This window comes from Zosterops lateralis (genome assembly GCF_965231275.1).
Source record: "Zosterops lateralis genome assembly, chromosome: 15".
NCBI classification, from domain to species: domain Eukaryota; kingdom Metazoa; phylum Chordata; class Aves; order Passeriformes; family Zosteropidae; genus Zosterops; species Zosterops lateralis.
In genome coordinates this window covers 14,624,642-14,641,391 of record NC_139775.1, presented here as the reverse complement: position 1 = coordinate 14,641,391, position 16,750 = coordinate 14,624,642, and the positions used below count along the sequence as shown (strand labels likewise).

Genomic DNA, 16,750 nt, shown 5'->3' with positions numbered 1-16,750 from the left:
GAAAAAAAAAAAGCTGCCAACCTCCTGCATTTCAATATTGCAGCTGCACCTCAGTGAGGCTTGGGGAGAAGCAAAATCTTTGTACCCTGCTGCTGACTCCATCACAAGCTCAGATGAAGATTATGACTAAAGCACTGGGGCAGAAGGAGTTACTCATCCAGCTCCAGCAAACAACAGAGCAGTGATCCTTGGGCTGCAGTTCAGACACTGCACATGCACTTGAAGAGCAGATACAACGCTAATTTTAGTTTGCATATCACCCAACACAACCATAAAAAAAAAAGCACCTGCTCATTCTGCAAGACATGGAAGTGCTTTCTAAAGCCATTTTCTCCACAAGTGCTTTCATTTAGAGTTCACTTCCTCTTTTTTTTTTTTTATTTCATTTTATGCTCTCTGAAAGGATTTTTTTCTCTACTGCTTTGCCATAAAAACACAAGCTGTTAACCTTGCAATGTCTGCCATTAGAGCATCCATCACAAAAACAATGCTCTAAATAGAGCAACTGGGGCTGGTGACAACTAAGAGAAGGGTTAGGTCTGCTCAGTTTTTTTTCCCTAATGTGTTTGCAAATGGATATATCACCCTAAGACAAATTTAAGGCATTCCCTCTCCGGAGCTTTTTTTAGTAAGATTTTAATTGCAGTTACAGAGGTGACTTCATCCTTCAGGCAGTGCTGGAGCACCCTCCTGATGGGGAGAGATGGATTTTCCACCACACCAGCTCCCAACACCTCCTCCAGTGGCAGGGAGGAAAAGCCTTGACTCTGCTGCACCTCACAGCAGATCAAACCCCTCTTCTGCATCTCTATTCTTTATTTAAAGCTGGGAGTTCTGTCGGGGAGTTGCTCCCACCTCCAGCATCTATCGCGGTTTTTATTCTGACACCCACCCTGTTCATCCATCGGTGCCTGGAGCCCCAGTGCAGCCCCAGTGCAGCCCCAGTGCAGCCCCAGCTCCCTGTATTTAACACCTCCCAGCCCACCAAGCCCCCACAGCCTGCACTGATCCCTCTCTGCAGCTTCCTCACTTTCTGGAGCCTGTCTCTCCATCCCAATCCCACCCACTCCCCCCCTCTCCTGCCATTTCCAGTGCAAGACACACAGCCCAGCACAGCCCAGCCTCCTCCCAGTGATCAGGATTCAGATTTTTATCACATTTCTCTGTTAAAAATCACTATCAGCTATGTCTACCAGCTTGTGGGCAGCTCTTCCAGGAGAGGAGGGGAGCAGTGATGAGAATCCTGGCTGATGGAAAAATTCCCAGCTGGAATTACTAAAATGCCACCAACAAACCAGTGCACAGGGTTAAAAAAAAATTTAAAAAAAAAAAAAAAAAAAAAAAAAAAAAAAAAAAAAAAAACCACCAAGAAACATGAAATTTCATCATTTCATCCACAACACCTGTATAAAATAACTCATCATCACCCTGTCATGGCAAATTGCAATGTCCCATCCTCTCCCACCTCAGAGCCTTCTGCTTCCAATGTTGTACACTTAATTAACAGCACAGTCAAACACCTAAAAATACAAACAGCTACACTCCAGCTGCTGAATTCTCTTCTTTCTCTATTATTTATAGTCAAGCCTAACTTAATGATGCACATATTATTACCAATACTCACATCTCCATGTACTGAGGCAGTAATTTACTCATTGAAGGATTACCAGGGTGTCTTCCAGGGCCCCTCCCTGCCCCAGCCCTAACACAACAAAATCATGAATAGGTAGATTAGAAATAACATTCTCAGAAAGGCTTGTGGGTCATTTCAAGCCTGCTCACAAAAACCTGGAGAGCCCCTGGGACTGCCCTGGGTCACTCAGGGCAGTAAAATTCATGGAAGTGCATTGTTATTTCTAGCAAGAAAAGCAGAATTATGAAGTATTTTTTTTAAAAAAGTTGCAGGACACCCAAGACATCCTCCAGAAAAGATAAACACACCCTTACAGGGAGGCAGATACTCATCATATTTAACCCTTTCCACCAATAATTGTAGAATTTGGGGGCTCACCCTCATTGCCAGGGTCTCTTATCAGAGCTCTGAGACGAGGAGCCCACAGCAGAGCTCTGCTGATGCTAGCAGGGCTCAGCCCTCCCTCTCAGTTTCCTTCTTGCACCTCAGAGATGTTTTTTGTGGTTTCAAGAACCGAAAGCAGACTGGGCCCAGCTCTGCTCAGCTCCTGGGGCTGTGGCAAGACAGCTCTGGCTGCAGAGCTGATCCCTCTCCTGGCTCCCTCATTCCAGAGACCACAATTTCAGCACATCATTAACACAGAAATTTTGAAAACTTGTTGTAGTATTTTTTTTTTTTTTGCTTCAGTTGTAGGATAAAAGTCACAGATTGCTGTTGTACACCTCAAGGCAACTGGCAGAGGAGCAAAGGCATCATGATCCTCTCTCTGTGCGTGTTCCTGAGGTCCCAAAGCTCAGGGGCAGCTCCAGAGCTGCTCAAAACCCTCTTGCCTGGACAACTCCCCCCTTCAGGAACCTGGCTGCACTTCAGGAATCAAAGTGTTTAATTTAAATATCACCTCAGGAGTCAGCAGGACCTGAGGCTGAGCAGAGCTGTGTGGAACAGGCCATGGAGAGCCAGCAGAGCCAGGCTGATCTCTGCACCAGAGATCATCTTACCTGGAACACTGCCTGCCCCACCAGTAATCAGCACCTTTCCCAATACACAAGGGATCTGATTTCTTAAACCCTTCTTGGACAGGCAGATTCAGTTAAACCAAGGCATCAGGTTTGAAGGCTGAACTTTGATTAACAGGCTCAAGTGTCTGACTATGATTCTTTCTAACCCAGTAACTCTTAACCCACATAACCAAGCCCAGCAGGCAGCGTGTCCTCCACCCACCCTGTGCCTTCAGCACAACAGGAATCCTCTTAAAAACCCAGCAAAGGAATAAAACAATCCCAGCAGGCTGGAATAAGCCAAGAAAGGGTGGTTTAGGCACAGTGCTGTTCCAAGCAAAGCTTGCTGAAGACATTTCTGGGTCCCGGACGCCCAGGAAAGGCGGCTGGCCACGTGCTGCTGACTTCCTAATTGATTTCTTGTGGTTTGGCTGCTGGAAAGGGCTCAGAAACTCAGTATTTTCCCAAACAAGCAGTTGCTAAAATGACAATACACAGCTGAGAAAGGCAGAAGCACTCAAAGCAGATTCCTCAGGATCAATACCCTGCACAGCAAAGCAGTGGTGGCTCTGGAGTAATTTTTTTGGACTTGCAACTTAAATCTGACAATCAGATTTTCCCCAGCAGACCCTGGGCTCAGCCAGTTCTCAGCTGCTCCCCACCACTTTTTAAGCCACCAATGATAAGAACTTTTCATTTTGCGGGTTATCAGCAAAAGCAGCCAAACAAGATCTGCTCTTCAGGCAGACACAGCTGAGCATCTGCCAAGGGGTGCTGGGCTGGGCTGGAGCTGCTTCCAGATATTGAAACATTGCAAAGTGATTCTGCTCGTCTCGGTTCAGAATTGACTGAAATTGCCCCCAGTGAAGTCTAGAAACTCACACCTCTGAGGCTGCATTACCCCTTTCACTTCACACTCTCCTTTTGCTGGACTGTGAGAGTTGCAGGGAGATCCCATCCTCCCTGTAGGGCAATGATTGTGCAGGAGCCCCAGCACCAAGGAACAAAAATTCCCTTTTCTCCACATAAACAAATCAGGCAGGATCACAGGGCTGCCTCAAATGAAGCTTCACTCACTTTGAGACAATTTCTCCAGAGGTTTGGGTGAAGTAACCCAACTTCTTAACAGGAAAAAAGATCCCAAGGAATCCTTTGGAATGGAGTAGTTGGTGAGGAAAGTATTTGTGAAGGGAATAAAAAAATCCTTATAAAAAGTATTTGTAAAAGGTGTTAGGAAAAACACCCTCATCATCTCACTCCAATGGTCCAGAAATCAAGAGATGAGCTGCAGTGTCCAATGAACTCACACTGTGCTTAGCTGAAGTCTGTTAAAACCCCACACTTATCACAGAATCCTGGAATGGTTTGGGTGGGAAAGGCCTTAAAGATCATTCCATCCCAGCCCTGCTGGGACACTTTTCACCATCCCAGGTTGATCCAAGCCCCATCCAGCCTGGCCTTGGACACCTCCAGGGATCCAGGGGCAGCCACAGCTGCTCTGGGCACCCTGTGCCAGGGCCTGCCCACCCTCCCAGGGAACAATTCCTGCCCAATCTCCCATCCAGCCCTGCCCTCTGGCAGTGGGAAGCCATTCCCTGTGTCCTGTCCCTCCATCCCTTGTCCCCAGTCCCTCTCCAGCTCTCCTGGAGCCCCTTTAGGCCCTGGCAGGGGCTCTGAGCTCTCCCTGGAGCTTCTCCTCTCCAGGTGAGCACCCCCAGCTCTCCCAGCCTGGCTCCAGAGGGGCTCCAGCCCTTGGGGCATCTCCGTGGCCTCCCCTGGACTCTCTCAAGCAGCTCCAGGTCCTTCCTGTGGTTTTGATGACTTTTCCTACAGAGAACCCTCTTCCTGCCCTTACAGGTGAAAATCTGACACTTAAAAATACCCAACTCTTCTTCCTCTCCACTTGGAGAAACGTAGCACCTCCCTTGACCAGAGAGAAGACAAGAAAAGAAGAAAATAAGATGCCCAAGTGACAGGAATGAAGAACCTGGCGTGGTTGTGTAGCAGCTCTAAGGAGTCCAAGATTCACAAAGAGATTTTTAAAAACACTTCTCAAATCCTTCACTGTCAGCAGAGCCACAAATAAACCCTTATTTATCTCAGCCTCCAGACAAGTCCCAATAATACCCAGGGAAAGGCTCTGAATCACAGTTGTTTGTAGCCCCAAGTGAAGGAGTCTCTGGAATTATGCACATATGCAGAGCTGGAAATGGGAAGCACCAGGGCAAGCAAAAAAAGAAAGTGAATGTAAGAAAAAAAAAAAAAAAAAAACAATTATTCAGCATATTTCTTAAAGGAGCACCTCTACTCCAGAAAGCAAATCCTGCTGGTTTTTCTCCAACATCCATTTCTGCAGGATTAATCCCATTCCCATGGGGAAAAACCATCCCAACACTTGGCTACACAACGGGCAAGGTTTAGGGCAAACTTTGGGGGCAGGTTTAAACCTTATCCAATACAATTATTAAACCTTATCCAAAATTACAACAGCCAGACCTGATTTCCAAGCAGGAATATGGAATTTTCAGATCCTCACTCCTTGTCAAAGAAAAGAAAAAAAAAATTGTGATATTCTAAATTTTATTCCTGGCAAGAGCATTAAAACTTGTGTTGGGCATTTAAGAGTGTATAATGAAACTACCATGGGAAACACCACGGGAATAACTAAGATTTTTGTTAATTAAAATGTTTTCAAAGGACAGCTCACGCAGGGAGAACATCCAGTCCAATTACAGAAAAAAACAAGATGTTGACATCTGCAATGTTTCTGCACTTTGGGGCATTTCACAACTGCCCTTTGCTGCTCATCCCCTGCAGCTCTGGGACATTTTGGGTGTTCAATCCCTGGGGAAATTTCCCTTCTCTGTTCCCAACAGGAGACTCTGCTGGGCCAATTTGGGGATATTTGTCCTGAGGGACCCAAAAGGGTCACCATGACCCAACCAGCATCAACAGAAAACAGGAAAAAGCAGCTTTTTGAAAGCCAAAGTTGCCTTTTCCCCCTGAAATTTTCCCAAACCCAGAAATTCCTGGGATCAGAGGAATGGCTGGGAGCAGGAACTGCCCCCTGAGCACTGAGCTCACACCTCCACATCATTACAAGTCATGGATCACTTTATTCTCCTTCACACCTGAAAAGAAAGCCAAGGAATTGTAGAAAAATATAGTTTTATCCCCCCATAACCAAAGGATTAGGGAATGGGATGAAGAACAACAAATGCAGCCATGGCAAGTGGCTGGTTTTTGCTGTGCCTGATTTTAAACACCAGAGAAACCACCACTGAGCCAAACCTCCATGGAAGGAACTGCTCTTCATCCCAAAGAAAAGGTGGAATTGCAATGCAGAAGAAACCTGCTCTGTTCTTACTCAATGAAGCAGCAGGGAACCAGCTGAGCACAACACGGATTTATTTTTTTTTCAGGCAAAACATCTTTCCAAAGGAGAAAAAAAGAAAACTCTCATTCCCCTCTGGAAAGCTGCATCCAACGCTGGCTTTGGCATCCTGACAAGGCAAGTACACAAAACAGATGAGCACACTCCTTTCTCCAAAGGGGGGACAAAAAGGAACCAGGACAATCCCTCTTGGGAAGAACTCCACGCTGCAATTAAAGCCCTAATAAAATATTAAGTCAAAATGCTAAAAATACACACAGAGATCCAGCCACAAGCTTGGAGATGCTGGAACAAATAAAAGATAATTTAGAGCGTGAATGCAAAGGGTTGGAAATAGGAAAAGAAACGGAATTCTGGGAATGATCCACATAGGAGAAGGGTCAGGCAAGATCAGAGGGGAAAAAAAAAAATAATAAGGAATTTGTGGTGCTGCTACAAGAGCCTGGAATAGTTCTGGTGGAGTGAAAGTATCCTGGAGTGTAAACAGAAAAGAGAAACATGGATAAAGAAAGGAATTAAATGTGTGTGGAGGGAAGGTAAGGTTGGAAAAGAGTTGCTTCACCATAAGCTGTAGGTGCTTCTTAGCCCAGGAGAAGCTGCACCATCCCAAAATTCCAGAGGACAGAGAACTCACAAATAAACCCCAGGGGGTGCCTGGTTGAGTAGGAAACTCCTTGACCATCAGAATCAGGGAAAAAGCCAACTGCTTCTCTTCTACCAAAATATTAATATTTACATTTTGGATGGAACAACGAGGCCTACAAGGGAGAACATGCTGCACGCTTCATAAACGCTGGAAATGGGATTCCAAAAATTATCCTATATAAACGGGAGCCTAAACATTTTATTTTGATAAAACAAAGCAGCAAACTCATTCTTTTCTTCCTCTCAAACAAGAAGGTTGCCATGTTGATGCAGAGAAAGCCAAGGCAGCAGTGACCCAAATACAAATATAGTCCCTGATAGGAAATATCTGCTGTCTGATAATGATTTGGAAGGATTTTGGGGCACATTCTACCAGAGTCTATACAGCTCAAATCTACATTTTCTTCTACTTTTCATACACTAATGGATAAATCCATTAACATGAACAGCAGCTACTTTATTTCTAAATGACACCACCTAAGAGTGTGCAATTAATTCACCCAACTGAACCCAAAATTCTGGGAGTTTTCAGGTCCCTCTTTATGGAGTGATCTCTGCACAGCACTGAACCCATGAGCTCGGTGCTACCTGCCAGATTTTAATGCTTTTTCTGCTGAAATAATTACAACCACCACCAGCCATCCATCAGCAACAGCCAGTGGAAATGAGCTTTTTGAGCTCCTTTAGTCAACCTGGGGGCTCAACAATTTTGCCTTGATAGCTTCTAGTCCTCCTGCAGCCCACATTTAGCTATCCAGGTCTCTGAAATATGGATGTATTGGAATTATTATAGGTCCTGGAAGGGATTATGTGCAACCACTCTGCTAAATGAGCTGTTTCTTCTGAGAAAAAGCTCTGCTTTTGGAGGAAACCCCATTCCTGGTTCATCTCCAGAGTTACCCAGGCCTTGCTGCAGAGATGGGAAAGTTCACCAGCATTAATCATCATCTCCAGTTTGAGGATTTATTAGAGGGGAGATAACTGAGAGGGGAGCACACAAAGTCACACTGTGACTTGCTGGCCAAAAAAGGAAGCCAGATGTTGGAGCTGAGGCCGGAACTTCCGAGTTCCTACTCTCTGGTTTCTCTGCTCAGCAGCTGATTGAGTCAGAAGGGCTCCACACAGGGTGGGCTTTTATTTTAACTGGGCGTGAAGGGGATGCACTGAGAGCAGACAGAACCTCAGGCTTAGGGGTGGAGTTTTGATGCTGCTGGGGAACAGAGGGAGGAGATAACACCCTCAGCTCCCTCTCCATCCCAAAACCTCGCTGTGAAGCCGAGCCCATCTCGTCACTTCCTGCCTGTGCAGCATCATCATCCCCATCTCCTCACAGCACCTTCAGCATTCCTGAGCTCACCTGTGCCAGGGACAGGGAACAAACACATCATCCCTGAACTCACCACACCATTCCTGAGCTCACCTGTGCCAGGGACAGGGAACAAACACATCATTCCTGACCTCACCTGTGCCAGGGACAGGGAACAAACACAGCACCCCTGAGCTCACCTGTGTCAGAGACAGGGAACAAACACATTATCCCTGAGCTCACCTGTGCCGGGGAACAGGGAACAAACACAGCACCCATGGGCTCACCTGTGCTAGGCACAGCCAGCACAAGCATCCCTGAGCTCACTTGTGCCAGGGACAGGGAACAAACACATCATTCCTGAACTCAGCACAGCACCCCTGAGCTCACCTGTGCCAGGGACAGGGAACAAACACAGCATTCCTGAGCTCACCTGTGCCAGGGACAGGCAGCACAGCACCCCTGAGCTCACCTGTGCCAGGAACAGGGAACACAGCACCCCTGAGCTCACCTGTGCCAGGGACAGGGAACACAGCACCCCTGAGCTCACCTGTGCCAGGGACAGGGAACAAACACAGCACCCCTGAGCTCACCTGTGCCAGGGACAGGGAACAAACACAGCATTCCTGAGCTCACCTGTGCCAGGGACAGGCAGCACAGCACCCCTGAGCTCACCTGTGCCAGGAACAGGGAACACAGCACCCCTGAGCTCACCTGTGCCAGGAACAGGGAACACAGCACCCCTGAGCTCACCTGTGCCAGGGACAGGGAACAAACACAGCACCCCTGAGCTCACCTGTGCCAGGGACAGGGAACAAACACAGCACCCCTGAGCTCACCTGTGCCAGGGACAGCCAGCACAGCCCACGTGGACCCCAAATGTCCCCAGGGTGATGGCACAGCCAGGCCAAGGGGCTCTGCAGGAGCACAAAGGTGCTGCTCCCTCCTGTCCCAACATCCCCAAGGTGACCTGCAGACAGCAGCAGGGCTCCCCAGAGCAGCTCTGGCTGACAGGCACAGGCTGAGCCAGCCCCAGGGCCACCAGCTCAGCGAGGCTGACACGGAATAAACAGGAGCTATTCTGGTAATTGAGCAGGAGCTCCTTGGCAACCACGAGCACCAGGATAACCCAGGGCTCACCAGCATTACCTGCAATCCACACACACTCCACTCCTCCCTCAATGAACCATCAGCAGGCAGCTCCAGGCACAAGAGAACAACAGCACTCCCTGCTCAAACACGGAGAGGTGGTGAGAAAGATTATGGAATAAAAGGCAGGATGCTGCTGTGGGAAACTCAGGAACATCCAGGCTGCACACACCCACTGCCTGCTCCCATTTCAGCAGCTCAGTGTGCCTCACACAGAGCAGGGACACGACATTCCCTGGATCTGGGCTGCCACTGCCATTGTCTGGAAGTGAGATTTGCTCTGGGAGAAGCCTGGCTGCAGCTCTCCAGCATCCCAAAGCTCACACAGCAGCATTTCCTGGAAGTCCCTGTTCCTAAGCTGTTTTAGCTGCTGGCAGGATATAAATCCCACGTAACTGAAGAATGCATTTCCATAGGAGGCAATCACTGAAATTCCAGCATTGCTGGAAATGCAATTGCAATTCCCAGGTGAGTGGTTTGCTCAGGAGGCCCCAGCTGAGCTCCCAGGGCTACAGAGATGGTTCATCTTCACCAGTGGAAAGAAAAAAAGGTGAAGGAAAGAGTGATGGGACAAAGGCAGAAAATAAATCCCTTCAAGGATAGCTCCATGAACAATATTTACATTGAAGCTGGTCATAAAATCCTCTAAAAGGATCCTAAAAGGGTCCTTTAGATCCTAAAAGGATCCTAAAAGGTGAGGAGGAAGCAATATGATAATTTGTGATCTGTGGAAGAAAAGCTTGGAGTTGGATCAGCTCTGTGTGTTTACAGATGAACTGCACAGAAACCCACCTGGATTCTGCAATATCCTGTTTTCCCTGCAGAGACACCACAGCACCATCACCCCTTTCCCTCAGGAAAAGCTCCTATTTACACACACAGCAGGCAGGAGCAGCCCCAAAACCACCTCACAGAGCTCTCTGCAAACACCCTCTGAAAGGAGAGAAGGGCTAAAGCTCCCTCTGAACCCAAATTTTCAATGGCATTAAAATTTCTGAGCCATGAGTGGCAACTCAGCCCTTGTCCTACAACATTTGTAGTGCCTGAGCTCACTGTGCATCACTGCATTCCCAATTTCCTCCCCAAATTCCTGCCCAGTTAATCAACCTCTAATTCATCTCTGCTCATTCCATTCCGTACCAATCCCACTAAGGAAAATCTGCTCCCAGCAGCCTGTTATCCTGGAGCAGAGTTGAATTATGTTTTATTTGTTCCCTCTGTGCCTCCCAGCAGCTCATCTTCACACTTTCCCAACTGTTTCCGGGAAGGAGGGTGCACAGGCAGCAGAACAGGCCCATCTGTGGCCTCCAGGGAAATGGGAACAGAAGGAAAATCTTGCACAGGAGGCACATGATGAGTTACAACAGTAAATCCTGCAGCACAGCCCAGGGGCTGCTCCTCCACTCAACACAGGCAGGACTTGTGGCTGAGACAAACAGTGGGATGTACAAGGGGGAAAAAACAAAGAAAAGCAGGTGTAATTCAGGAGGATAAATGTGTGTGTCCACAGGGAAATGAGGAGAGAACCCACGAGTCCTTCACCTGCAGTAGGAACTGTACATCTCAGCCCTGCAAACCATTTATTCACCTTTTTTTTGGCTCCTGGGGTGTTCACTATGAAGAATCCACCTCAAAAATATCTGAAGCTAAACCCACAAAGAGCTGAGACACGTCGGGAGCCCACCCTGAGCACCCTCAGCCATACACCCACAGGCTACCACCACAAACACTGCCAGCATTAACTGAGGAGACCATGTCCCAGCCCAGCAAAACTGAGGAGACCATGTCCCACCCCAGCAGAACTGAGGAGACCATGTCCCAGCCCAGCAAAACTGAGGAGACCATGTCCCAGCCCAGCAAAACTGAGGAGACCATGGCCCATCCCAGCAAAACTGAGGAGACCATGTCCCAGCCCAGCAAAACTGAGGAGACCATGTCCCAGCCCAGCAAAACTGAGGAGACCACGGCCCAACCCAGCAAAGCCTCTCCAAGAGGCTAAAGAACCTCAACAAAGGGGCTACAGAGATCAAAGTCTCAATAAAACACCAATCATGCACATCACACAGTGAGCAGATGGGGTTATCTCAGCTCCTGAGTGAAGAAATTCAAAACCAGGAGCCCAAATCCCAGAAGAAAAGGGGTGCAAGGCCTGATCTTACACCACCTAGGGCAGGTTAAGCTTGAAAGGGGTGAGAACTTGGCCAGAAACTCCAGCCTGTGCTCAGTGGGGTTCTCTGTTTGAGCCAAGACAGAGCCCAGGAGCAGCTCCACGCTCCCTGCAAAGGCCACGTTGGTGACTTCCCTTTGTCATCCCAATAAATTTTAGGATATCAGGTCTCCCTGTAGGTAGAACAAGGGGAAAACAAGAACAGCAGCTCAGGGATGGTGGCAGTGAGCAGCACCTTGATCCCCTGGAGGCAATTCCCACCTCTCCTGCGGCTCCTCATTGAGGGGAACAGGGGATTGTGCAAATCCCAGCGGGCTGGATGAGCCCCTGTGTGTCCCCGAGGCAGCTGAAGGCCAGTTCTGTATCACAGAACAGAAAACAGAATCCAGCCCGTTCCTACAGCTCACCCAAGGCTGAACTGGAGGCCGGGAGGGCCCGAGATTCTTAATCACCAAATGGTTTGGATTGGAAGGGACCTTGAAGCTCATCCCGTTCCACCCCCTGCCACGTCCAGGGACACTTTTCACCATCCCGGGCTGCTCCAAACCCCAATTTCCAGCCTGGCTTTGGACAATTCAAGGATTCAGGGGCAGCCACAGCAAATCTGGGCACCCCCTCCTCACCCTCACGCCATAAAACCTGTAATTCCTGACACTCCCAGGAGGAATTTGTGCCTTCCTGGGTTTTACATCCTGTGGCTGATGTGGCTCGGGGGTGCAGCCGCCCCTCGGGCTCCGGTGTCCCGGGACAATCCCCCCCGTTCTTCCTCCCTTCCATCCCGCCGCTCCCCCAGCTCACCATGGCCGCGGCGGCCCCGGGGCGGCTCTAGGCAGGACGCCGCTCTCTGCTCATCTCATGGCCGGCGGTGGCCCGCCCATGCACCGGCGAGCCCCCGCCGGCCGCTCAGCCACGGGCACCGGAGAGCTGCCGGCACCCAGCCCCCGGGCCTCCCCCGGCCGGCGGGACGGGGAGCCCCGGGGCGCCGGGCAGCGCCGCGGTCGGACGGGCGGGAGCGGCGGCGGCGCGGCCCGCGCGGGTCCGGGGCCGGTGTCGGTGCCGGGGCTACGCCAGGCGCATCCCGGGCCCGCCCCGCCCTCCCACCGGAAGCGCTCACCGGCGCCCGCAGCCAATCAGAGCTGGGGAAGCGCCTTCTACGCATGCGCAGCTCGGTGAAGCGCGCTGGCCGCCGCCATATTGGAAAAGGGCGCGGCGCCTCGCGGGGCGTGAGAGAAGGGCACGCCCGGGGGTGCGCCTGGCCCCGCCCCCGCGGCACTGCGCATGCGCCAGATGATCTTTCCCGCGCGGCAGGAAATGGGAGGGGATTGGATTATTCATTGTGGGCGGGGCTATGATTGGATACGCCCGTTGTGGGCGGGGCTTGGGATTGACGGGATGGAGGCGTGGATGGGGATAGGGATGGGAATGGGATTGGGGATGGGGACACGGATGGAGGCAGGATAGGATTGGAATAGAGATGGGGATGGGTTAGGGATGGGCTAGGATGGGGATAGGAACACAGATGGAGGTGGGATAGGATTGGAATAGAGATGGGGATGGAGATGATGGAGATGGGGATGGGGATGGCATGGGGATGGCATGGGGATGGCATGGGATGCGGATGGGATAGGATGGGGATAGGGACACGGATGGAGGCAGGATAGAATTGGAATAGAGATGGGGATGGGGATGAGAAGGGTATGGCATAGGGATGGGATGGGGACAGGAATGAGGAGAGGAATGGACCCAGACCTGAGCCTGCAGCTGGAGCCGGAGCTGGCCCTGGATCTGGCCCTGGATCTCAACCCCAGCCCAGCCCCCAGAACTGCCTGTGCTGCCTCCTGCCCCCTGAGGAGCCTCCTGGATGTGGGTCCTGGCTTTGTGCCCGTGTAACTAATTAAGTAATTAAATGAACCAGGGTGACACAAACCCCCAACCCTTCCAGCCCTCCTCAGCAAGGACAACAAAGCTCCATGGTGTGGAACCCTTTGGCTGTTCCCATGTCCCGGGGTTGTCTCAGCCTGGAGCTCTTTGTGACCATCACTTTTCCATTGCCTGACCTGGCCAGAAGCAGAGACATCAGCAGGGGAGATCCAGACCCATTAATCCAGGGGATTAATGTTAGGAAAATTGAAATCCAGTCCCTAACAGCTGCCTCACAAAATCAAGAAGCTGAGAACCACTGGAGCTCCAAACCAGTGAGGCTGATACAGATCAATGTACTCCTTATGGTTCCCAAATTCACCTGCAGTGACCAGAGGTGGCTCAGCCTGGAGGCTTAAGGGGCTTTAGAGGGAGAGAACAGCCCTGTGGGGACATTGCAAAGGCTGGCACTTCCTTTAGAGGATTAAACACCGGGAGGAGGGGGAATGAACCATCTGTGGGGCTGGGACTGTCCCCAGGCTCCACAAGGAGCTTAGGGCTGAGCAGCCCCATGGGGTCCCCAGGAGGATTTTCTGTCACGGAGGATTTTATTTCCACGTTCTCAGCAGAGCACTGACCCCAACAGGCCCCAGTGCTGCTCATCCCTCCAGGGAAAAGGCTGTTCCTGGGGCAGGAAAGGTGCTGGAACTGCCCAGGGAGGAGACACAGCCTGGATGTGCTGATGGATCATGGTGTGCACCCCCAGGGAGAGCCCTGGCCCCAAAACCTGCCTCTGCATCACTGCAAACCTCCCCAAACCTCCCCAAACCTCCCCAGAACCTCCAAACCTCTCCAAAACCTCCAAAATACTCTACATTCCTTCCAAGACCTTCCAGGTCCTTCCAAGACCTCCACAATCCCTCCAACCCCTCCAAAACCTTTCCATCACCTTCAAAACCTCCCCAAAACTTCCAAACCTCCCCAAAACCTCCAAAATGCTCTACAGCACCTTCCAAGACTTCCACAACCCCTCCAACCCCTCCAAAACATCTCCAACCCCTCCAAAACCTTTCCAGAACCTCCAAAACCTCTCCAAACCCCCTTCAACATTCCCAACATCTCCAAAACCCCTCCAGCACCTTCAAAATCTCTCCAAAACTCCTCCAAAACCCTTAGAAAAACCACTCCAGCATCTCCAGAACCTCTCCAAAATCTTTGCCATATTTCCTCGGCCACCAAAACACTCAGATGCCTCCAAGACCTCTCCAACACTCCCAAAATCATTCCAACGCCTCCAAAAATCTCTCCAACATCTCCAAAACCTCTCCAAGACCTCCAAAACCACTCCAACACCTCCAGAACTCCTCTGACTCCTCCAGAACTCCTCTGACACCTCCAAAACTTCCGCATTATTCCCAACACCCCCAAAAACCCTCTGATGCCTCTAAAACCCCTCCAACACTTCTGAAACCATTGCGACACCTCCAAAGTCTCCCTTAACACCTCCAAAGTCTCCCTCAACATCTCCAAAACTCTTCTGACTGCTCCAAACCCACTCCAAGACCTCTCCAGCATCTCCAGCTGAGCCAAGGGAGGTTGTCATCACATTCCATCCCACCTCATCCCACCCCACAGCCTGTGCTGGGCAGGCTGGGCAGGACCAGCCAGGGTGGTTGGGGTGGCTGAGGGACCTTTGTGGCCACCACCAGCCCTTGGCCACTCTGTCCCTGCTCTGCCCCACACCCCAGGTTGATCCAAGGCTGGAGCTGCCCGGATTGGGCTCCCTCCCGTTGGGATGTGCAGCTGCGCCGGGCTCGTTACCATGGTGATCATTAAAAGGATAATCTCATTATCACCCTTTGTCAGCCTGGTAGGGGCTGTGTGCTCCCAGGAGCTGGGGACAGCGGGGACAGGGATCTCCTGCTGCTCCCATCACTGTTGGGGCTTTTTTGGGGGGTCTCCAAGAGAGAAGGGGATGCAGGTCCCTGGGGTGAGGAGGGAGGGAGCCACAGGCACAGAGCAGCTGAACCTAAAGGAGGAACCTTCTGGTGAACTGCTGGATCCCTACAGGGAGATTTCTCCTCTATCCCACTTATCCCTGCAAAGGCCAAGGATGTGGAACAGCTCTGGGGGATGTACAAACCTGTCCCAAGGTAAAGGAATCATAAAGGATGGAATGGGTTGGGTTGAAGGAACCCTAAAGGTCATCTCATTCCATCCCTGCCATGGGCAAGGACATCTCCCACTATCCCAGGCTGCTCCAAGCCCTGTCCAGCCTGGCCTTGGACACTTCCAGGGATCCAGGGGCAGCCACAGCTGCTCTGGGCACCCTGTGCCAGGGCCTGCCCACCCTCCCAGGGAACAATTCCTGCCCAATCTCCCATCCAGCCCTGCCCTCTGGCAGTGGGATCCATTCCCTGTGTCCTGGCTCTCCAAGCCCTTATAAAAGGTCTGTGCCCATCTTCCCTCCAGGCCCCCTTTAGGCACATCAAGGTGTCCCCAGTGTCCCTGTGCCTCACCCAGGAAACACCAGGACTCACACGGCCCCATCAGGGACCTCCTGCTGCTGTTGATCCATGAAAAAACAAGGTGGGAATTCCACATCAGCCTCCAGCATCACTGGAGCCTGTCCTGGGAATGTGGCCATGCCAGCCCTGGGCCTGCTTTATCCCACTGTTGGAAGTGCCATTTCTTAAAGAAAACCAACAATCCCCCAAAGCAGTGACTGTGTTTCAATTTGGGGCTCCTCCATTCCTAGAGAGGGACCAGCAGTGCCTGGACCAGCCCCGAGGCAGGAGAAGCCATCCACCTTTTTTTTTTTTTAAAAATTATTTAGTAACTTTATGTTTTAAAAACACAGAAGGAATGGAAATGCCACGGAGCTGAGCAGCTGTTTGGGGAGATGAAGGGAACAGGATTTGTGAAAATAATTTGTTGCCACATGGTTTATCTCTCAATTTTTATTGCGAACAGGCAGTGAAATGCCGGTTCTCCGAGCCTCCTGCACTGCTCCAGCCTTGATTCCAGCCCCTTCAATCCCACAGTCAAATATTCATCACATTTAATTGCTTTATTCCTGTTTTGCAGCGTTGGGGTTTTGCCCTCGGGGTGAGTCTGAGCCTCACGCCAACCCAGCAGCTGGCTGTGCTTCCCCTCACATCCCTCCCCTCTGTTCCCATCTCCTTTATTGCTCCTGCCACAAACCGAGCTGGAACTCATTGGGAATGCCATGGAGAAATGAGCATTTTACTGCCCTGCCACCTCATGCAAAGCAATTTGATGAAAAGGGTTAAAGTGTGTTTTATAAGTCCAATAAAGCAGCTTGGAAAAGTTTTGTCCACAAAGCCCCACCGCTCCCCGCGTCTCCCGAGTTCCTTGGCAAGGAATTTGCTTATTTAGCAAGCTGTAAAAACCCAGCAGGTAAAAATTCCTGAGTACAAATTCCTGAGGAAAGTACAAACGTGGATGATTAATGATACAAACCCAGCAGAGCCTGGGGACAGGGAGCTCTTCCCTGGGGTGGGTCTGTGTCCTGCCTCGGTGTGGGGAGGGACACGGGCACCCCAGGCTGGTGTCCCAGGGGTGGAGGGTGCTCAGA

The 16,750-nt window shown here is 50.8% G+C and overlaps 1 protein-coding gene across 1 annotated transcript in view; it reads right to left on the bottom strand.

Moving 5' to 3' along the window:
• The window catches only part of XPO6 (exportin 6), a 50,442-nt gene extending 38,258 nt beyond the window's left edge, over positions 1-12,184 (bottom strand). Inside the window, exon 1 of the mRNA XM_083872166.1 lies at positions 12,091-12,184. Coding sequence (XP_083728292.1) covers positions 12,091-12,093 — 3 coding nt within the window. The 5' untranslated portion in view covers positions 12,094-12,184. The remainder of the gene's footprint in view (positions 1-12,090) is intronic.
• Positions 12,185-16,750: the final 4,566 nt, after the last annotated feature.